The following is a 25,245-nucleotide window of genomic DNA, read 5'->3' on the forward strand; positions in this document are numbered from 1 at the left end:
ACTGCAAGTTTCCCGCGTTAGTTAGTTAATCGCGCGCGTAACAAGCTACTGCAGTCGTTATCTGAATGATCACCTTTAAATGAATAGAAAATGAAAAAAAGTTTAATGAGGCAAAAAAACATTACATCAAAACAAATTGACAGTAGTCCCCAAACTAGGCCGAGCCTGTAACTTGGGGACCATAGAGAGTTCCTAAGTATTTAAATTTAATGTCAAAAAACAGTAAAAGATTTATTTTCCATCCTAAAACCAAATGTCTGGTGTTTGAGGGACCTAGAATCACCTGCCTTTTTATTTGTAACTATCTAATTCTTACAATTAGAAACATTGCAAAAAAGCGTATTTTACGTAAAACATTTCAGGGAATTACAAATGAGGCACTGAAGGCGACGGGCGATTTCCAAGCGAAGTTGATGAAAATATTGGTAAGTTATAATGTATATATAAGTACAGCGAGTTGCAAAATATAATGATCACATTATGAATGAATTCATTCATAAAGTGGCCATGATTTTTTGCAGCTGGTTGCACAGGTTTTTGAGACCTGGAAATTAGAGCCACAGAGAGAGCGAGCTGTGTCACCTGTGTGCACAATTTCTAAAATTGAACAACTTCAAAATCTAGTGAAAATTGCTAATAAGTAAGACATAAATACATACATTTTGGCGGAATAAATACAATTCACGTTTTTAGAATTTTAGAGTGACACGAACACGTATTGTATACTTATTTGTATGTAAAACTTCTACTCGATACTCTAATTCGCTTCATTTTAAATCTTTGCATTACAATTTCTAGCAACAAAAACCTTGATGTTTGACTATTTTATATATTGCTTTATACTTCTTTTTTCAGGATAAAGAAAATGCTCCTATGCCAGCAAAAATGGTATGCTTATATTATTAGTATCTTTTGAAAATAATATACTAAAAGGTAATTAATTACTAGTGGATATAACTAGTAGTGCGCTCTAATATCATCCAGGAACAGTTCAAACATGAATTTCTATTAAAAGTTATTTCAATTGAGAGATATTCCTCCTCTTTCTTCTTTTAATATAGGTACCTACTAAGATAATGAGGTGCTAAAGTTGGTCAAGCAGATCTTGTCAGTAGAAAAAGGCGGCAAATTTGTAAAATATAGGCGCGAAAGGATATCGTCTCATAGAAAATTCGAATTTCGCGCCTTTTTCTACTGACAAGATTTGCTTGACCATCTATATATGTACACAATATAATATATATTATTCATGAAAACTTTGTCTTCATTATAAAATAATCTATAGTGTGATTGAGAAAATGATACATAGTAAAACAGCACATTCGACTCGGTGCTGTCAAGTCAACCACCATAGATTACAAATGTTGTTTCAACCAATGGCCCCGGCCCCGTTTGTTCAGGTTCTTCTCTCACCCTTTCTGACCGTAAGCGTGAGCGAGATGGCACATACCTACTATCCGCTGTCCTGGGCACGTACATGCCCAGGACAACATATATGTAGCATGTTTTTGAATTTTAATTTTATGTTAATAAAACAAAAGTAATCGATGAGTTCGATCAAAAATAAAATTGGGCATTTTTAGATGATTTTTAGAAGAAATTTTAAATTTTTGCTTTTGCTACAAATTTTTAATATAAGGTGCGTTTGTTACCTATGTTTGTTTTTTTTGGGAGCGAAGGTACCTTTTATGTACCTATTCATTATTTATATTGATAATAACATATGTAAATGTTTACGTTATTTTATTGAATGACGTTGACCTGAGTGACAAGACAATTAACTATTTCTTCTATGGCCATAGAGGTCTCATAGATAACACAAAATAGGTATAACAGTACCTAAATATTTCGATTCGATGAAGGTATCCGAGAAAATCCTTAAGATTGCTAAAAAATTTTGGCAATCGTATTATGATCTAAAAAAGCGCTCCGATTATTCAAAAGCTGCTTGCTGAACCTACTGCACCTTAAACGCTCGGAGCGTGCGTTTAAAAGCCGATGTGTTAAGGTTAAACAACCTTATATATATTTCACGCTTTTATCAAAACGTAGTGCTAACGAATATATTTGTTTACAGCTGGTTTGTAACTACTGATTAAAAATTTATTCAATCTACTCTATTCTATTTTTATTTGTTTCTTTAGTCTGAAAAATCTTCTTAATCATATTAATGTATTCTAAAAAAACTGCTGTAGCTGGCTGGTAGTAGGCACAGAGTCAGATCGAAGGGAAAGGATCCAGAGGACGATATTATTATCCTACGCGATGGTCCCCTTAAAAACTCCTTAAAAATAGCGACGAAGTCATCCGTAGTCGAGTTCACACGACGCAACGCTATCGATCAATGTCAGCAATGGAGAGACATCGCAAGGGAAAGTTTGAAGTCCAACAACAAAACAGGAAATAAAGACCAGCCATGTGTGTCATCAAAACAGCCACGACCTACAAGAGTAGACGACTTCTGAAGAAGAAGAACAAAAACAGAAACGAATTTTGAGAATTAAAGATAAAATATTCAAACGTATTAAATTTCTAAGTAGGAATACTAGGAATGTATCTACACAAAATTTCAAATGTACCAACTTTAAAATAAACACATGTTTAAAATTGATTCTAATTCGTTTATTTTTGTCATCAATAGGTCACGCAACTTGTATCACAGGTATGACATTCATATTTTTGGAACACATTATTTTAGTTGTTCTTTATTTTAGACCTGTACTGCACAAAATTGACAAAATAAAAATACAATACACATATTGCGGACTCAATGTCTAATTTTGTGTTTTTTTCCTATGCTTCCTATTATATTTTTTTCTAAAATAAATCTATGAACCTAAAGATAAAACAAATTTATTTTACACATTTCAGAAATTAAGCGAGGCAATCAAGGCGGTAGTGTATTTGAGATATATTTTTCATTATATAAAATAATTATGAAAGTGGGTCAAAATGGTTACCGTATGGGGGCAGGCCGAAAAGGAGATGGCGGGACGACTTGAACGCATTTTATCCGGATTGGCGGGAAGCAAACAGCAGGGTTGAGGACACGAAGGGAAGCCTTTGCCCAGCCGTTGGACACTGAATTAGCCTAACAAATTTCCATTATTTCAGTTGGAAAGCCCAAAAGTGAACAATTATTTTAGTCAGTTTACAATAAATTTGGTTACTGATTATAATCAAGAGCAATCGATATAGGTACGAAAGGATAGATCACTGTATTCTATTGCTATTGAGTGTCTTAGGCCCACTTGCACCATTCCACTAACCCGGGGTTAACCGGTTAAACCCGTAGTTGCCATGGTTACTAGTACAATTTGCCACTAGGTTAAGGGTTTAACCGCTTAACCCCGGGTTAGAGGGATGGTGCAAGTGGGCCTTATACTTTCTTGAAATGTTTTAGTTTTCCTTCAAATAAATTTAATACAGGAATGACAAGCAAGCAAGAAAATTTCAATCATACCAAGGTCGTAGGTGTATGGTATGGTGGATGTTTGAAATTGTCTTTCCAAATGCACGATAGTCCTTCTACATATAATGTTGTTTACTCCTAACCTGCATAAATGGTTGTCCTTTACAGAAAATCAGAAAAAGAGTAAATGAGGTAACACCACAAATAATTATCGATGGTACATGCAAAGACATATGTAACTTCGTATAAGACGAATAAAGTCTAAGGAAAAAACGTGCCACGGAATTCAAGTAAAAGTCATTCTCGAATAGGTGGCGCACACACCTTTAGCCTATCCTCGGCTAGATGGCGTGACGACACCGTTTCATATTTAACAATTTTAACACATAGATATCAGTGAATGAACATGGATCAAAATGATATAAAAATTATAAAATTATTTATCCATATATATACATTTTTTGATAACTTTATACGTTTTCATTTTGAGTTTTAGTCGTGTGTCGATAGATGGCAGTAAATTTACAGTGACTACAAAATTTACAATGACAGGACCCCTCTATACTATCTATTCTTTTTGGTACATGTAAAGGTGGTTCACGTTTGTATGGGAATAAATTTCTCAAACTGTAGCCAGAAGACACGCCACCCCCTTATTTTGTTACACTTATTATGTTGATAATAAACACCAAGTTATGTAATTTTACATATTATATTTTTTACTCCTAACCCGCATAAATGGTTGTCCTTTACAGGAAATCAGAAAAAGAATAACTGAGGTAACACCACAAATAATTATCGATGGTACATGTAAAGGTGGTTCACGTTTGTATGGGAATAAATTTCTCAAACTGTAGCCAGAAGACACGCCTCCCCCTTATTTTGTTACACTTATTATGTTGACAATAAAAACCAAGTTATCTAATTTTACCTCTACTACAAAAGGGTACTTTAAGACTTAGAAAAAAAATTAATTTTGTATCAAACTCAGATTTTCATTTTAGTCATTATTTTTACACTGTTTGAACATGTGATTTATAAGTTATGAAATCGAAACATTTTTAGTTCTATTTTTTACAAGAGAAAGTGTCTAGAGAAAATTGACTGAGTTGTATGACGCATATTCACATACATTTTTAAGGACTGTCACTAAGCTGACGTATAAAATTTGTATGGATTTTATTTTATTTTTAATCAATATTCCTTTTGAAAAAAATAGTAGCTAAGTACACTTTTTCTAAAACCTTACATACACATGCTATAGTCCCTGGTGTTCACTTAATTATACGGCAAATGATGATGATGGAATTTCCTTTTGCAGGGTTGCTCCTTTTGACTCACAGATTGATTTGGGAAGGGGAGCCAATCCAATTTTTGATGCAAAATTTTGACCTAAGGCGGGGTGCCCCCAAAATTTGTAAAAAAATAAAGTTTTGCTATGTGGTCAAGTTTGGTATCATTTTCGTGTAACTCAAGGATGCTTAATTTGTTTCTGATAGTTAATTTATACGGTTTCATATAAATAATTTAATAAAATGAAAAATAAAAAATTTGCTATTTAATTTTTTTTCGAATAAAAGCCTATATTTTTCCTTTTTGTAAAATGCACAAAAAAAAATTCATGAAAAAGCCCTACTATTCTTCGTTATAAAAAGTATACATATGGCATATTTAATATACATTAATGTGAACAAAAAAAATGAAATGTAGATTTACTTTCGACCACATATTGAACAAGATACAACGATGTGAGCTACAGCTAAGTGATTCACGGCGTTTGATGATGATGAGATCCCTTTTTATTATACATAGTGAGTCCTTAGAATCCTTAGATCATTTTAGGAAGGAGAGCCACCTTGATTTTTGGTACGGTTGGAATAAAGGGTGGGGTAGATTTGTCCCATACAATCATAAATTTATGCGAGCACCTGTTTAGGTTTCTGCATTAAAGTTTGGTAACATTTTCGACTAAATCAAAAGAAAGTAATCATGTAGATAATTAAATCTTCAAAATACAAATTAATATTGTAAATATTGACTAATATTTAAATAATTTTCCTCCGTATAGCTACGTCCCTTAAATCGGATTACGTTGTGCACCGAGGATAAGCAATGTTAAAGAGTGTTTACAAATATATAGGTAGTAAAATCTTTAAAATACGAAATAATGTAATTATTAGTCCATTTTCCTTTTTTTTCTTTTAATTTACTCGATAATGACACCAAACTTAATGCAGAAACCTAAACAGATGCTTTCATAAATTTATGATTGTATGGGACAGATCATCCCCACCCTTTCATTCACACCGCACCAAAATCAAAGGGGCTCCCGTTCCTAAAATGTTCTAAGGGTTCTCATCAAACGCAGTAATTCTCATAGCTGTAACTCATAGTATCTTTGTATACTATTCAGTGAGCTAGTGGTCGAAATTTCATTTTTTTCTCGCTACATTTTTAGAATTAGCCATGTGTATACTTTTTATAACGAGAAATAGTAGAGCTTTTGCATGATTTTTTTATTTTTTATGTATATATAAAAATGAGAAAAATTTAGGCATTTATTCGAAAAAAATAAATAAAATGGCAAACTTTTAGTTTTCATATTTTTATATTATCTATACATATAATAAAGCTGAAGACGGTCGAAAGTCTGTACATGGAAGATATTTGAAAAAAAGTTGGCTGGGGATACTTAGAATCGATAACAGAACACGTTCCAAAAGTTTTTTGAATTTTTGTCTGTTTGTCTGTTTATCTGTTTATCTGTTTGTCTGTTTATTTGAACGCGCATCACGTGAAAACGGCTGAACGGATTTTGATGAAAACTTTACTAATCTGTCGAGAAAATCCCCGGCCAGGTTATAGGCTATAAAAATTCAACCCCTAAAAGGGGGGGTAGCCATAACACTCGATTGACTTAAGTTTGCCCCTGAATCTTATGGCGCTACTTAGGAAGGAGGGGCAAACTTTTTTCAAATATGTGCTACCACTATAATAGTCAATAATTGAGTACCCTGGTAAACTAACAGATGGAGCTGAATTTAATACGTTGTGACATGAATAAGCCACCGACGAAAGATTATGCCAAATTAACTCTAAGTTTAGAAGACACGGATATCAACAAAAATAATTGAATAATTATGTTGATTTAATAAATTAATAATATATCGAAAAATGTACGCGCTCGCTTCGCTCGCGTTTTCAATCACTTTCTAAGATATGGCGACTGCAGCAGCATTACTCTGTTGCAACGTTGCTGCTGCAGCACTGTCAATTTTCGTGATAAAATGATGTGACTGACTTCCATACTAAAAGTAAAAATGTACAACTGTCTAACTGCCTAACAAATTGGGTTTTTATATCGAAAAATTTTCGCGCTCGCTTCGCTCGCGTTTTCTATTACTTTCTAAGATATGGCGACTGCAGCAGCATTACTCTGTGGCAACGTTACTGCTGTAGCACTGTCAATTTTCGTGATAAAATGATGTGACTGATTTCCATACTAAAAGTAAAAATGTACAACTGTCTATCAAATTGCGTTTTTATATCGAAAAATTTTCGCGCTCGCTTCGCTCGCGTTATTAATCACTTTCTAATATATGGCGACTGCAGCAGCATTACTCTGTTGCAACGTTACTGCTGCAGCACTGTCAATTTCCGGATAAAATGATGTGACTAATTTCCATACTAAAAGTAAAAATGTACAACTGTCTATCAAATTGCGTTTTTATATCGAAAAATTTTCGCGCTCGCTTCGCTCGCATTTTCAATAACTTTCTAAGATATGGCGACTGCAGCAGCATTACTCTGTTGCAACGTTATTGCTGTAGCACTGTCAATTTTCTTGATAAAATGATGTGACTGATTTCCATACTAAAAGTAAAAATGTACAACTGTCTGTCAAATTGCGTTTTTATATCGAAAAATTTTCGCGCACGCTTCGCTCGCATTTTTAATCACTTTCTAATATATGGCGACTGCAGCAGCATTACTCTGTTGCAACGTTACTGCTGCAGCACTGTCAATTTTCGTGATAAAATTATGTGACTGATTTCCATACTAAAAGTAAAAATGTACAACTGTCTATCAAATTGCGTTTTTATATCGAAAAATTTTCGCGCTCGCTTCGCTCGCGTTCTTAATCACTTTCTAATATATGGCGACTGCAGCAGCATTACTCTGTTGCAACGTTACTGCTGCAGCACTGTCAATTTCCAGATAAAATGATGTGACTGATTTCCATACCAAAGTAAAAATGTACAACTGTCTATCAAATTGCGTTTTTATATCGAAAAATTTTTGCGCTCGCTTCGCTCGCATTTTCAATAACTTTCTAAGATATGGCGACTGCAGCAGCATTACTCTGTTGCAACGTTACTGCTGCAGCACTGTCAATTTTCGTGATAAAATGATGTGACTGATTTCCATACTAAAAGTAAAAAAGTACAACTGTCTATCAAATTGCGTTTTTATATCGAAAAATTTTCGCGCTCGCTTCGCTCGCATTTTCAATAACTTTCTAAGATATGGCGACTGCAGCAGCATTACTCTGTCGCAACGTTGCTGCTGCAGCACTGTCAATTTTCGTGATAAAATTATGTGACTGATTTCCATACTAAAAGTAAAAATGTACAACTGTCTATCAAATTGCCTATTTATATCCAAAAAATTTCGCGCTCGCTTCGCTCGCGTTTTCGATCACTTTCTAATATGTGGCGACTGCAGCGGCATTACTCTGTCGCAACGTTGCTGCTGCAGCACTGTCAATTTTCGTGATAAAATTATGTGACTGATTTCCATACTAAAAGTAAAAATGTACAACTCTGTCTATCAAATTGCGTTTTTATATCGAAACATTTTCGCGCTCGCTTCGCTCGCGTTTTCAATCACTTTCTGAGCTATGGCGACTGCAGCAGTATTACTCTGTTGCAACGTTATTGCTGCAGCACTGTCAATTTTCGTGATAAAATGATGTGACTGATATCCATACTAAAAGTAAAAAAGTACAACTGTCTATAAAATTGCGTTTTTATATCGAAAAATTTTCGCGCTTGCTTCGCTCGCGTTTTCAATGACATTCTAAGATGTGATAAAGGTGACATTCGGGTGGCGACTGCAGCAGCATTAGGTACTCTGTTGCAACGTTACTGCTGCGGCACTGTCAATTGTCGTGATAAAATGATGTGATTAATTTCCATTCTCAGCTGTAATGCGGCAATGAACGTCACTCAATTTACCAAAAAAATTCAATGTAATCTTGATGATCCTAGGGAGAGGGGGCACCATGGTCTAGAAATGTTTAGGGCATCAAAATATCTTAATCCGGCACTGGTCGTTTGCGGAGTCAAATGATTTGGGACTCGCATTTTATATTCATTACCATGCATTCCCGAAAACAATCGAATCATTCCCGAAAGTCTCGCAAAGCATTGAGGTTACAAGGGGCACGTGTCTTTCTCAGGAGCCTCAGGAGTCTGAAGAAGACCACGGTGAGTGGCGGTCTAGCCACAGGCAGGCCGCTTCACTTTCGCTCGCGCGCGTGTACGTATACCTTACGGCTTACTGTATCGTCCGATATATACCTACTACCTACTCTGTCGTTTAAATCACGTGTAAAATTTGAATAAGGGCGAAAAAACTATTGACTTTGGAGTGTAGTTTTATTTAGTGGTACCTAATTGTAAAATATTTTATCTGGACTACAGTCCTCTAGCATATCCATCTGTCAACTTTACCTACTTCAAGTTCCGCCTCCAGGGGAGAGGGAGAGAAATTAGGATTAGAAATTAGCCGCTTACTGACATAGACCGAATTCCACGCGGGCGGAGCCGCGGGCACAGCTAGTTATTTATATAAAACCGTATAAATTAAATATCAGAAAATTATACCAAACTTGAGCACAGAGAAAAACTTATTTTTTTACATATTTCGGGGGGCACCCGGACCCTTAGGTCAAAATTTTGCATCTAAAATTCGATTGGCTCCCCTTCCTAAATCAATCTGTGAGTCAAAAGGAGCAACTCTGCAAAAGGAAATTCTATCATCATCAATTGCCGTAAATCGCACTTTTTTGTCGTGAGCGCCACGGACTACTATGCATTCACAGTACCTATTCACACATGCGCGCGCACGCGTTTATAAGACGAAGTCACGCTGCCGCTTTTACATACAAGCGTATTTGTTGTCCTCTGTACTCTGGTACTAGTAATAAGCATTATAGAAAATATTTTTACGTAGTGTGATTCATAATATTAGCAACAGCTATGCCCTTATATTTGTTTTTAGGGTAGCGTAGTCCCTACACTACCTACAAATCCTTATAGTTCCGACATGTCCGTCTGTCCATCCGTGGCTTTGCTCCGTGATTGTTAGTACTAATTTGGCATGGATACATTAACTATGCATGGCGAACGAGTCGAATAAGGGTCTACAAAAACTATTTTGACGTGATAACGTCTTATAAATGGATGAACACCGGTAGTATGCACGAAAGAGTGTCACGTTGTGGACAGATCTCCATGGTAACGTTGTGGACAGATCTCCATGGTAACATTACGGCCAAAGTATGCCGTAAATTCTTCATCAATGTTTTCTTATGACGTTATCACGCAAAATTATCGTCCGTAAACCAACTTTACAGACAACCATATTTCTGTTGATAAAGTTATAATATTTTCGGAAATAATCGCTCCGAAAGAAACAAAATATGTGTCCCCTCTAACTTTTGAACCATGGGTCCAAAAATATTAAAACAATCGTGAAACAAAAGCTTTTAACTTTCAATTAATACTAGGGAACATGATCGCTCTAGCCGTATTTGAGTTATTTCAAAAAATCTTCTATTCTTAGCAAAGACATATGTAACTTCGTATAAGACGAATAAAGTCTAAGGAAAAAACGTGCCTCGGAATTCAAGCAAAAGTCATTCTCGAATAGATGGCGCACACACCTTTAGCCTATCCTCGGCTAGATGGCGTGACGACACCGTTTCATATTTAACAATTTTAACACATAGATATCAGTGAATGAACATATGGATCAAAATGATATAAAAATAATAAAATCATTTATCCATATATATACATTTTTTGATAACTTTATACGTTTTCATTTTGAGTTTTAGTCGTGTGTCGATAGATGGCAGTAAATTTACAGTGACTACAAAATTTACAATGACAGGACCCCTCTATACTATCTATTCTTTTTGATTCTTAGTAAAAAGACGTACAAAGCGCTGCCAAGGTACTGAAGGTACTCTCTTAGTCCCTTGCTTGTAATGTACATGATACTTACTAATTGCCCCCGTTTGGCTTGTTCTGAGCATGGCCCGACATACTCTTGGCCGATTTTATTTCTTAAGTTTTTAACTACATAACAATTAGAAGCTTTTAAAAATGGGTATGGAATTTGTTTTTCTCGAAGCAATCCCCGTTAAATAGGTATAGGCCAATCAAATTAGATTTTTTCCAGGAATTTATTCCCAACAAGCTAGAATTCGTCTTAATACTCGTACCTTCATTTGGTTCTAAATTAATGTAATCCGAGTTTGCTCCATTCCAGGAGTTGTGGAAAAATTTTTGCTCTTTTTCAGTTTTTTTGCTTGTAGTTTTAAAAGGCACGTATTTAACCAGTCAACTAATTAATCGAATTTGGCTAGTTCAAAATAATAGAAATGGGTACTAAAATTAATAGTTTGGCAACTAAAATGGAGCCTTAAAATATATCAATATGAGTTGTATTTTAATGCCGTTACTGTTTAGGCAGGTACCAAATATTTATTTGGCAACTGAATTATTATATTGGAAACTATTTATGAAGCACATTAAAAAAAACGGCTATCTATTAATTTAAAAATGAAGTTCTTTTAAAATATTTTGTTTGGTCACTACACGGTCAACCTAACACGCTCCTCCTCGCTTCGCTCGTCGTCGCACCTATCTTTTGTCTCTGGCAGAACACAGTGGTAACTATTGAAATTAGTAATTAAAAATTTAAAGACCTAATGGTATAATGGCCATTAGGTGTTTCATGATTAGGAATTTCGACTATAAGTACTTATAGTAACTATAGTAGGGTATTATACGTAAATAAATTTGTGGTATTTTGTGGATTAGGAAATTTGTCAATTTAAAGTACTAATGTTTAAATTTAAATTATTAAAAAATGGAGTATTTAAAGCTTATGTATCTTAGGTATTCTGTTTATGTACAAAATATATAAACAACCAAATTTTATGATCGCTTTACAATATTAGTTGCCAACTTATTATTTTAGACGCCAACTTATCAATTCAAGTTCCCTATAATTTTTTTGGGTGGCTTGATTTTGCTGCCAGTTTTTTAATAATATGATGCTTAAATTTGAGGCTAATATAAATTTATTGCTGCTAAAATATTAATGCACAGCCAAATTCTATTATTATATATGCCCAGTGAAAGTTCCTGTTTAATATTTTAGTTGCCCGGTTAATAATAAGCCGTTTTAAAACGGTACGACTGACGGAAAATTTGCTCTAATCATGATAAAAATTGACATCAGAGGATACGCATGATACCTTTACATGATTTCGTAGTCAAAGATTGTAAAAAATGGCCGCCACTTTGAATTTCTTTTATTTTTTAAATATAATCTGATTTTTTTTTCACTCTAATCCACCACAACCTAGTAGTGACATTGTAATTGATGGTAGGTTCCTTCCATATCGAGTGGTTTTGTCACTTCAAGGTAAAATGTATCTCCTAAGGCTCCCAAAATTTATCCACACATGGAGCAAAGTCTGATTATACGCATTTAGAACCAAATGAAGGTATTAAAATGATTTCCAGCTAGCTGAATATTAATTACTCAAAACGATGTTTTTAAATCTAATTTGACTCCTAGTATACATGCAAAAGAAAATGCATAACATTATAAAAATAATAACGCTTATACTGTACTAATGTATAACTATTTCTTATCACTTAATATTATACTCCAGTAAAGATACGGTTACGTTAAACATTAATTAGTAATAGGCAATTTTTTTTTTATTCCTGTTCTTTAGATCATTTTAAGATACTTTATTTTCGAATCCAACAAACTTTCTGTCCGGAAGTAGGTAAAAAAAAATAGTTAAAAAAAAGAGCCGTTCTTGTTTGTTAAAAATAGTAATAGTATTTTTAGTTCGTAAACGTGACGAAAATAATATTTATAATGAGTCGACAATGGAATCAGTCAAAATATTAACACGGAAAATAACTAATTCAATAAATGGCGGGGCCTCACGGATATACGTCGTAACTTGATATAAAAAAAAAGTAATAATTAGGTCTTTGATTGAATTACCATAAAACTACCTCATTAAGCTATTTATCCGAGAATCCGACATCAATATTATTTGTATCACTTGTATATATATTTACGCCTTAAACATGCTAGAAAAAATGGTTATAGATATAATTTCTTGCAGACTTTGTTCTGATAACGTTCAAAGTGATATTCAATACATAATCACACAAAAATATGGTCAATGTAATAAATATGTGCATTTTAACAAATTCGCTAAATGAAACTACCAAATTTGAACTCTTTGCGCTAATGCTAAGGATTACACTTCCTTGCGGCGCGCGGGGACAGTTTCAATGCGGGCGGTGGCGGGAGTTCGTGCCAAGGACGCGTGGATAGTATGTAGGTAAGTATGTACTTACCTACAAGTTGCTACAAGTGACAGGCCAATTCGAACGTGCGCGGGCGTCTCGCTCGCACCAAATATTTGTGCGGCCAAGTCTGAGCAAAATGAACGCGCGCGTGAATGATAGCTGATTAAAAATAACTGATATCATTTCCAATATTATTGGTTGATGTTCAAATTATATTCGTAATTATATACGTCAATTATGACCCACTACAAAAATAAAAATTGCGCATGACTATCTATCGTTCTTATTTAATTTCAGAATGGCATAGTGTGGAGTGGCATTATAAAAGGAATACTTATTATCGTAGTCATTTGACAGTTTTGGTGACACTTTCACATTCTGTCACAGCGAAGTGTGTAGGCCCACTCTTTAATTTGATATTAACGTCTATCCAACAACTTTGTCAGTAGAAAAAGGCGCGAAATTCAAATTTTCTATGAGACAATAACCCTTCGCGCCTAAGCGTCTGTAGACTTTTTTTTTTCAACAAACGTATTATATTGACTATTTCGTGCTCTTTCAATTCATAGTTTACGTTCCATAATAAGTATAACATAGTAAGTTCCATAATAAGTATAACATAGTATAATAAGAGTCGACGTGAAATATATGTTTACTCTTTTGCACCTTACTCGTTTGCAATAAGGCGAAAAGTACGGCTTTAAAATGACAGCGTTTTACACAAAAATAAAACGCTAATTAAATAACTTATCATATTCGGAACCTAAGAACAAATAATATTGAGAGTGGCAACACTGTCGTAGGGGCCTATTCATAAATTTAAGTCATTTCAAATTTGGGGGGGGGGGGGGGGGGTCTGGACATCGGATGATGGTAGCATGACGCAGGAGGAAACGGTGTCATTCGAAGCATGATTTTTTGATGATTTTAGTATCCTATCTCGCCCTTATTTTAATATCCGGACGGATACCGGATACTAAAATAAGGGTACTAAATAACTATGCTTGATATCGGAATATAATCGTACTCGATTATTATTTTAAAACAATTTAAACGTTCCATTCACTAGCTCGCGCACTAATTTCGTACCTAGTGATAGACCTTTATACCGCGCGAAAGTTCATTACGAAACAGGCTAAAACTTCCACAATGCGCACCTGAAAAACCTGAATATTTCCGCCAGCCGAATAATCGGCGGCTGAATACCGAATATTCGGCCTATGGTCAGGCCGTACATCCGGTATCCTGTATGCGGCCAAACAACTATCCGTTGCATCTGTAGTTCCGAATATGATAAGTTATTTAATTAGCGTTTTATTTTTGTGTAAATGCTGTCATTAAACAGCTGTACCGATATTCGGAACATAAGAATAATATTGAAACATGTTTGTTATCGCCTGGTGGTGGGAAGACGCCAAACCAATGTGATTATACATATCCTATGATATACTTATTATGTGTATGTAATATAATTATATTATGAGTGTTTAATTAATTATGTAGTACGTACACCCTTTATTGTAACACCTGTGAGGAGAGAGATATTTAGTAAAGTATACAATTTGATAGGTACATTTTGTAAAATTAACATTTATTGTATTTATTTATTTATTTCAAATAACAAATTGCACCTTACAGCTAATGCCAAAGCGGCACAATTTGGAACACATTAACAACATAAAGCATTTTTAACATTATTTATAACAATACAATATACAGCTAAGACACATGTATTCATTATGGTATGCTACTCTTAGGCATCTCTCTTTCTAATATCCTCTTGCACTTTCACATCACTATCCCGGATCGTTTTTATTTGCTAGATAATTTAACGGACAACTATAGTACATTGTAGGAGAGGACGGAAAACCGCTAAAAGATGGACGAGTGAGTTTGAGGGCCGACACGTTGGTGGATGAACTGACTGAATGAATGAATAGTTTGACATTTCGTTTTTTTTTTAAACAAGAAATTGGTCCTATAAATAACCTAAATTTATTTTTGAAGGAAAAAGTTGCGCCAAAAAAAACCTTTTACTGATTTTTATGTTTTAAATTATACTCATTGTTGTAGCGAACTGTCACCAATGACAGATGATGATAATAATGAAACATTGTAGTAGTGATGGTTCAGGTGCTACAGCTATTGCCTACTTTCCAGCTTGGTTTTAGACCATCTATTGCCACATTTCCGAACAGTGGCGTGAAAAATTTAATTATTTATTTCACACCAGCTCGGAAAGGCTTACTTTGCACTTCAAAAACTGAGAGCAAAGTTTCATTTTATTCACAAGTGAGGCAAATGAATCAAATGCAAATTTTGAGTTGTTTTCTTATATTTGCTGGTAGAATTGACTTTTAAATCATAAATATTTAATAAAATTCATTTGTATTTGATTTTGTATGATATTTTTACATTTAATATTTGCTTTGGGTTGGTGTGGTGAAACATTTTGTGTTTCACTTGGGGCAAATTTTGTTTATCCCTCGTGCTTTGAAACCCTTGCAACGCTCAAGATTCCATGTTTCGAATGTTTTACTTGCTCAAGTATCAATATTAGCACGAGCGGTTAAACAACAACTTTGCCCCCTTGTAAAATAAATAACTATTTCAATATAGTCAGCTAACCTGAGGTACAAATTCAAAAACTCACCAGCAGTTTAGCTTCACGACCTTCCAGATGGAAAAACAGCAAGCCAATGACTTGAAAATTTGCATTGTATAACTGGCGAGGGACGTATATGCTAGAAAAGGGCAATACGACCTACGATAGTGTTGCCACTCTCAATTAGAAATGCAATGGATAGTTGTTTGGTCGGATACCGGATATTCGGCCTGACCGTCGGCCAAATATTCGGTATCCGACCGCCGAATCTTCGGCCGGCGGAACAATAAAAAAAATAAAAAATCATTTATTTCAGACCTTGGTTCATACACTTACACCAAAAAACTAATTAACTACAAACTAAATTTAACAATACCTACATTTCGGTTTTTAGGTGCGCATTGTGCAGGTTTTAACCTGTTTCGTGGTGAACGTTGGCGCGGACTCATTTCTAACTATGTTCGAAATTAGTAGGTACCTACGCGTGCAAGTGAGTGGATGTTTAAATTGTTTTGAAATAATAAACGAGTAATGTACAATATGACCGTGACTGTTTCTTAAATCCAATTTGTTTACTCTGAAATCAAGCAAACTTACTATCCGGTATCCGGCCGGGTATATTATTCTGAGATTCCAAATATGGGTACAGTTGTTTAATTGTTGCTTAATTTGGAGATTGACCCCAATTTCATTTCTGATCAAATCGGTCGATTTGATCATCCCGTCTGGACTTCACTTAACAGCCGTAACACATTACCGCGCCGTTCAGGGTCACGGTGCGCCAAACCATAGCCTGATGTCATGTAGGTATGTATAATGTACTTAGTCCAAAATTATGTTATTTACTAATTATGTTATTTATATGCATTAAACGTTAAATCTGAACCAATTCGATGACTATTCTATAGTGAAACACATTCAGCTTGACTAGAAAAAGCGCGGCAAATTTAAAACATGTATAAGTAAAAAGCGTTTAACGTTACAATAGCGCTCAGAGACCTGACTTTTATCTCGATATCGTAATTTTCTAGCGACAAATCCATTATCTATACAAAACTGTCGCAAAAATGTTATCGCTTCTATATCGTGGTACAGGATAGGATGGAGCCATATACTTTACTACTTGCTTGCAAGTATCGTAATTAAACAGTGCTAAGTAGTTAAATACGCGCAATGTATTTTTATGTCATAAATAATGTATTTATTTAATGTTAATTTAGTATTAATTATAGTATGTATATTGTTTTATCCACAAATATGAATAATTGTAGTTAATTTACCAATAAAACATAATTTATACGGCCACAAATAAAATATTAAATGCTTCTAAAGTCTGTTTGGTTATTTCTACATGGAAACGAAGTCATTTCAAATTATAAAAACATTAACTGAACACCTTATTGCCGCCTGCAGTCACCGCTCGCCGCTCAGCTATCCGCTGTCGTTAATACCACGGCCTTACGTTTTATGACACTGAGTCGCGTCAGGGGAGCGACACGGTTCGGTGCGCTTGCGTTCAGTCGAGTTTTGGAATATTACTGCAAATTTTTGTTGTTTGTTAATTTGTTGGTTATTGTTGTTTGTTAATTTGTTGGTTATGGTGTCGACTTTTATTGCCCTAGTCGCCAAATGATGTTACTAGTGAAATTTTAACCGACACCACACGGTAAAAATAAGTTTAACAATAATTACTTAATTAAAAATCGAATAAAAACGGTATTTCTAATACATAACTTATATTTTTTGCTATTCAATTAAAGAGTACTAAAAAAATCCTAACTCAATTAATTAGTGCAAATATTTTAAGGTTTGCGATTCCTGCTCGGCCTTGCGTCACAAGGTGCCCGGTACCACTGTATTGCAGCAATAACTAGAAATGCTTACTTTGGGGAACATTAGCAACTGTCGTTTTTGATAATTACATTTTAGTGGTGAGGGGTGGTACTTAAATGACCGCTAGTGAAACCTTAAATGGTTTAAACTTATAGGCGCGAAGATTTGATTTCCCTAAGAAAATTTTAATTTCGCGTCTTTTTCTGCTATCAAATTGGGTGTGTGTCAGTAAAATAGCCCTATATAATTCGCCTATTATTGTATTAAATTTAACGCGCACGCAAAGACGGAAAGCCTGCAATTACGTAAAATTTACTTTCTTATTTACAGCACTCTTGCCCAGATTAAAGCTGATAATTAGTTCGAATCTAGTCTCCCATATTTTTTACGTTCACTGGTACATATGTTTTGACCGAGTAAATAGTAAATATACTAAATACTTTTTTAAATATTCGCGCTCGGGGCGATGGAAGTTTCATCGTTCCATCGCCCCGCTCCATGCAACGACCAATCGCGTTAGATCGCTGGCTCGTGCGCGGCAACTTTAAAGCAAAGATAACGTTTTTGATGGTTTTTTGTGTTACGAATCATATTTCAAGCCGATTTTTACAGTATTCGATGAAAGAGAACTCATAATAAAAATCCCATATGATATTGATCTATTACCATTTTTAACCATGCAATTAATGCACAACCCCATAAAACCTACCATACGGTATTATTTAGTGTACGATTAAATTGCAACGCTTTTACTTATTGTAATTTGGAAATAATGAGAGAAAAAATAGCCTATTACCATTTTTGAGGACGGAAATATACTGAATTTAATAATAACCGTAGGTTACTTACTTTAAATGTAGGATACAGAATTATTTTTTGTGTGATTCATGCTTAATGTCATAAAGCAAATATTTCTCTATGAGTATAAATTTAAAAAATGTTATTAATATTTTTTACAAACTTTCTGTGATTTTTTATATTTTTTTTTTTTTTAAATACCTAAATGTAATATATTTATTTGGATTATGTGTCGACGTAATCACTAGATTTATTATCTGTCCCATACACCGAAAATTTCAGCTATTACTAATTATTTCCATTCCGCCATACTAGCCGAGCGTACCTTTCTTGGCCTATTAGGGTGTCAGCGGTGACGACGAAGGGGTGGATCAGGTACCTATCAATGCCTATCAATATTAGCACGAGAGGTTAAACAACAACTTTGCCCCCTTGTAAAACAAATCAATATTTTCATATTTTAGTTAGACGCAGACAGTGATCAGGTATTTGTCTTTATTTATTTATTTTTACCTCGTTAATTATAAAAAAATATATAATATTCATTTATAATCAGCTATTGTGTTTTCTCAAGCAGTTATTGGTTAAAATAAAAGTGAAAACCTTACAGATATACTCGTCGTATTATTATCATGTTAGGAATTTTATAGAAACCGCAATAAGTATATCATAGACATTAATTCTTATAATAGAATAATAAAACTAAATTTAAACCTAGAAATAAAATAAAAACACCAGCCATAAGATGTACCTACCTACCGTAATATTGAATTTAGGTAAAATATTCTTTATTCTTTCATAATTGCGTACATGTATTCATACGTAGGTAGTATTATGTAGTTATTTGAACTCTGTTTTTATTTGCACTTTTTGTTGCCTAATTTTTATTGACCGAAAGTCAAATAACTTTATTTTCAAATGCCCAAATTTTTATCCCAGCTAATACATACTTACTAGTTTGGCCCAATGACTCAAAATGAATCTTGGCCTCCAACACAAAAGAACGCCATTCTACCCGGTCCTGCGCAGATTCACGCCAGCTTTCACTGACGCCGAGCTCCCGGAGATCTGCCTCCACTCTATCCGCCCACCGATACTTACGATGACCTTCAGGACCCAATCGGTCGACCCAAGTATGCCCTCTTTACAGTACGATCTTCACCCATTCTTTCGAGCTAATAACTAATAAATAACTCTTTATTTCTCAAAGGGTGTTGATGGTGACAAGACAACATTAAACGGCGATGCTGGTTCAGGAGCAAAGACAAAGGGGAAAAGATATGGAAATGGAAAGGGGTCCAAAAAGGTGCTGTGCATCTACGCCCCCGAGAATCTACGGTACTGCGTTAGTCAGTTAAAGGAGCTATAAGTATTGAGTAAGTAAATATTCTCTATGGCACCAAAAATAAGCTAATACTACCAATGTTTTTCAGGTTCAATTTGCAAGCTAAATTAGAAATAGAAATAGTTTATTCGTAGCAAAAAGAAATACAGAAATAACAGATAAAAAAGAGGAACAAAAATAAAACTTACAACTTAACATTACAATACATATCATTACATAACATAACTGTTGTGTAATTTCCGTTCATCACTGGCCATGGACGAGTGATGCACGGAAAGTACACAACATTTAAATAATGAACAATGCCAATAAAACAAACAAATTGAAAAGAAATAAATAATACATTTTATGGAAATAAAATAAAAACTAAAAAGAAATAAAGGCGACCCACTCATTAGACTCGCTTCCCATTATTCGACTGAGCTGAAACTTCGCGATGATTTGATGACGGACTCAGGAGGTGACCATAATAGGATCTGTGTGATAAAACCACGAACCTTAATCGTGTTCGGGTTTGTTAGAACTTACAACTGTCTCGATTAGTATCAATTAGTTGCCTGTTGAATGAAAAGTAAAGTCAGCGATAAAAGCTTGTACCAAAAATTAAAGTTTTGACATACAACTTTTTATATTTTTTTATTTATTTAATAAATAATTTATTCAAACAATAAAGGTCCTTAAAATAAAATATAAAAAATAACTCAGCCTTTAATTTAAAATGAACTGAAATACCCATTTATATTCATTTATAAAACTAGTTTTATCGTAGCATAACTTGTTAAAGTACATTTTCTATCACTAAAACATCTAAACACCGCAAAAAAATTACAAATTTAAAAGTGGAGTACTACATTTTCTATATTTACTTTCTAAACAGTGCATTATTTACGCGGCGCTTTAAAATTTTAAATAAAATGTATATATATATATATATATATATATATATATATATATATATATATATATGGCATATATATATATATGTCGAATACCGATGGTCTCAAAGGCGGTGGGCGCGTGGGGGTAGTACGATAATGTATTACTTCACAGCTAAACCAGTATGCTACCATTGCTACCAGTGCATGAAATAAACATTAGGACTCGTTAACCATACTAGTGCCTACTATACTTCAGTACTAAATGTTTAAAAGAACTAATTGCTATTTTTAACTCAAGGGAGCGATACGAAAGTAAAAAGAAACCGTTTAAATCTTTATTCAAGTCAAACTAGGCCGGCTTCAACCCTACATATCTGACCTGAGAAGATTTAGCCCTATATGGGACCGGCAACAAACTCAGAAGGACAAAGCTTTTCAAAACAAGTTAAAACAACACATAACACATCATTTCTTTATTTCACAAAAGTAAGCTTCTAATGAAACATAAGAAATCAAAATAACACTTGAATTGTCCCACAGACAAGTCGTCAAACCTAACCGTAATCCATACGACACCACCAAAGAGTTTGGATGTTCAAAAAATGTATTATTTATTTCGACATTAGACATTTATTACGTACAAAAAATATTATTACATGATATACTTAAAGTATATATTTATTTGTTATAATAAAAAAATTTTTTATATAATACTATATTTCACTAAAATCTTTTTAATAACTTGGCTGAATGGAACTATCATTGCCACGTTGGCTGTCGGAAACAAAGAAAATTAAAATTTAAAAAGTTATATCTGCGCCCGCTATTTGCGCTCAAAATTTTACTTGTACCTATCAAAATAATTCATCTTAAATTGTAACCGTAACCTAGCTGACCCGGTGAACTTCGTATCACCTATCTATATTATGTCTTCTTTTGGCACGTCACGGATTAGCCTGGCCTCACACGCTCGGAATTTTCCGTACGGAATGACATGTGCAAGCGAGACAGCACCATGCATTTGTAGAGCAACGTCCCGTTCCCACCTGTCATTCCGTGCGGAAACCGAATGAAAATTCCAAAAGTCTGCGGCCAGGCCTAAAAAAAATTGTTCTCGATATAATCCCTCTCAACCCCCTTAGAAGATTCTCAAGTAGGTACACTATTAAAAAACAAAAATTCGCTCCCGATGCTAATTTTCAACCGTTTCTTCACCATAAATTGGAGATTAATACAAACTTTCAATGAAAGGCATTTTAACGCTTAGGGAATTCATTTCTAAAAACGCTGAAATCACTTTATTTTTTCTAAAAAAAAAAAATCGTTCCATACCAACTTTCAATCCCCTTTTCACCACCTTTTAAAAAACAAAATTCGCTCCCGATGCAAATTTTCAACCGTTTCTTCACCATAAATTGGGCAAAGGCATTTTAACTCCCTTAGGGAATACATTTCTAAAAACGCTGAAATCACTTTCTTTTTTCATAAAAAGAATAATTCGCTGCATACAAACTTTCAATCCCCTTTTCACCACCTTTTAAAAGACAAAAATTCGCTCCCGATCCAAATTTTCAACCGTTTCTTCACCATAAATTGGGGATTAATACAAACTTTCAATGAAAGGCATTTTAACTCCCTTAGGAATACATTTCTAAAAACACTGAAATCACTTTATTAAAAAAAAAAAAAAAATCGCTCCATACAAACTTTTAATCCCCATTTCACCACTTTGGGGGTGAATTTTTAAAAACGATGGAATTACTTTTCTTGCATTCTAATATCTAATATATAATATATATATGTTGTACATAGTTTCAAGTTCCGAGCTCAAAATAAAACTTGAACATCATACAAACTTTCATCCCCTTTATAACCCTCTTTAGGGGTTGAATTCCCAAAAACGTTTGATGGTAATCGGCTGTTATACCTTTATTAAAAGTTTCTAAGCATTTGAAATGGATTAAAACTTTCAACCCCTTTTTAACCCTTTTAGGAGATGAAATTTTAAAAACGCTGAATTTAGTTTTCTTTTATTTTAATAAAATACCTTTTAAAGAAGTTTCAGGTTCCCAGCTTAAAATAAAATTTGAATCCCATACAAACTTTGAACTCCGTTTTAACCCCTTAAAATCGGTTCTTATTTCTTGTACACATTACTCTGCATTTTAGGGTTCCGTACCCGAAGGGTGAAAACGGGACCCTATTACTAAGACCCCGTCTGTCTGTTCGTCTGTCTGTCTGTCTGTCTGTCACTAGGCTGTACCTCATGAACCGTGATAGCTAGATTAGCTGAATATTTAAGCGGGGTCCCATACAACAAACGTGATTTATTGCCACTTTTTGCGTAATGGTACGGAACCCTTCTTGCGCGAGTGCGACTCTGGTTTTTTTAAAATCCTGTTGGCACCTCAGATAGTGGGCAAACTCGGCTCAGCATTGCTTCGAGAAGTTATTAAGGTTGGCCCCACTTGACGTCCTTTTGCATGCATGACCACAGATAAGATAATGACTTGAATTTTGACAACCCTAAATAGCCGAAAGGGATAGTGCTATACATTAGAAAGGGATAGCATGATTCGTCCCTAAATCGCTGTCAAACGGATTGTAGGAAGTGTCCTTTTCGGTATGATAGTACTATTATTTATTCTGTGCCTCAGAGTTTGAATTTGTTGATTGTCAATTGTCATTTTGTTTATGGATGCGTTCAAAACTGTTTAACCTATTGAACATATTGTTGGCTTTAACAGACGACCGCACTGGACTGCGAACTTAGTGCGTTCCGGCGCACTTTAGATCGTGTGTCAGAGGGCATACCGCGATCAAGGTAGTTCGAAAAATTTTACTCCTATTCGCACGTTCGGTAGGCCCGCCTTACGTTCGTGAATACCATACCGCCGGGCGCGGTTCGGTGCGGTAGTCTGTTACGGCTATATGACAGGTAGGGCAGTTTTAGTCTGTTTCTGAACGCACCCATAAAGTTCGACAACCAACAATGGTAATCTTTTGTGACAGTGACACTATTTTGTTATTATTGTTTGCAATATTAAAATCTAAATACGCTATAATTGTTTGTTTTGACTATCTTTCTCTGAATTTTTTAATAATTTCTCACCGTTTAAACCTTCCCTGGACTTCTACAAATAATTCAATACCAAAATTAACCAAATCGGTCCAGCCGTTTTTGAGTTTTAACCAGACTAGTTTCAGTTTCAGTTTATTTATTCAAGAACAATTTACATCGTGTTTGAATATTCAATATATATACAATTATGATTAACCTAGTGAACAAAAAACTAACGAACAGCATTACATTTTTATATATTTTTCAATATTTTCTCACCGTTTAAACCTTCCCTGGACTTCTACACATAATTCAATACCAAAATTAACCAAATCGGTCCAGCTGTTTTCGAGTTTTAGCCAGACTAACGAACAGCATCACATTTTTATATATTTTTCAATATTTTCTCACCGCTTAAGCCTTCCCTGGACTTCTACAAATAATTCAATACCAAAATTAACCAAATCGGTCCAGCCGTTTTCGAGTTTTAGCCAGACTAACGAACAGCATTACATTTATATATACAGGGTGGAACATTTCTAGAGACTGAGCTGAAAGGATAATGTTATCTAAGTGATCTACAATCGAGTTATTATAATCGTAAAGCTGAATTAACAAGTAAAACAAAATCACTAAAATTAAATATTTTTATATCAGTGACAACCCTACAAAGATATTTACATTTTAAATTGACACAATGACATGTCATGTCATACAATAGGATCTACTAAACTTGCTAGGGTTGAAACATAAAGATTTTTGCACTAATGTTTAACAAACTGTATCTCTAAAACGGTTAGAAATATTAACGTGATTAATGAGTGAAAAATAAAGTACGTAGCCTAAAGAATTCCCCGTTTGCGTAAAAGTCCTTCGTTCTGTTCCACCCGATATATATAGATTTTTCAATATTTAGAAAGAGACATAAATTAAATACTACAGCTTTTGATGTACGCTAGGACTGACATTTTGGCAGCAGTTTGTTTATTTATGAGTTCGTGACGTCATCAAGATCACGTGACAGCTTGGAGCGTTTATGGGCTCGAACTTTAAACACTAAACTAATTAAGCTCTATTTTGTATTTAAAATTATTTCATAAAAAAATTAAATATATTTTTTTGTAATAATTACGTGTCTATCTTTAAAATTAATACAGTTCTAAAAAATTGTCAACATCCCTATTGAAAGTCAGACGTCATATCTACTCGGCCAACACCGCTTTTTAAAATAAAAATTACAAACTAAAATTGAAAACTAAACTTAAAAATAATCTATAAATAGACAACCTGCACCATATCGCCGTCTATTGGCAGCGTGCCCAGAAGGCTGGCAGCATTGCCACGTTGTATGGCAATGCTGATCCGCTGTGCTAGATATGACCCAGCCCTCTGGTCACGCGTCAATACCACTAACCTGCCGCTATATATATTCATACATGTAATACTACGAACAAAAATAAAATAAAATAATAAAACTAATAATGTCTTCGGTAACCGCGATAGTTAGATAGGTACTCATGAAACGCAGCTGTAAAGGGTTCGAAACGTCGGGATGTATTTTAAATACATTTTGTGCCATATAATCCGTTAGTTTAATTTTGTTTCAGTGCCTGATGACATCATCTATATGTCGCGCTTTCAATTTTAAAAGTACTTAATAAAATTTTGTGTGTCC

The 25,245-nt window shown here is 34.4% G+C and overlaps 1 protein-coding gene across 1 annotated transcript; it reads left to right on the top strand.

Moving 5' to 3' along the window:
• The first annotated feature begins 1,856 nt into the window (after positions 1-1,856).
• LOC134801739 (uncharacterized) lies at positions 1,857-25,245 on the top strand. Its single transcript, XM_063774335.1, has 9 exons — positions 1,857-1,862; positions 2,642-2,662; positions 2,872-2,895; positions 3,581-3,604; positions 4,168-4,191; positions 18,629-18,661; positions 18,751-18,771; positions 19,497-19,662; positions 25,178-25,245. Exons 1-8 carry the CDS (start codon positions 1,857-1,859, stop codon positions 19,653-19,655), a joined length of 312 nt encoding a protein of 103 aa, XP_063630405.1. The 3' UTR covers positions 19,656-19,662; positions 25,178-25,245.

This window comes from Cydia splendana, chromosome 23 (genome assembly GCF_910591565.1).
Source record: "Cydia splendana chromosome 23, ilCydSple1.2, whole genome shotgun sequence".
Classification (NCBI taxonomy): Eukaryota; Metazoa; Arthropoda; class Insecta; order Lepidoptera; family Tortricidae; genus Cydia; species Cydia splendana.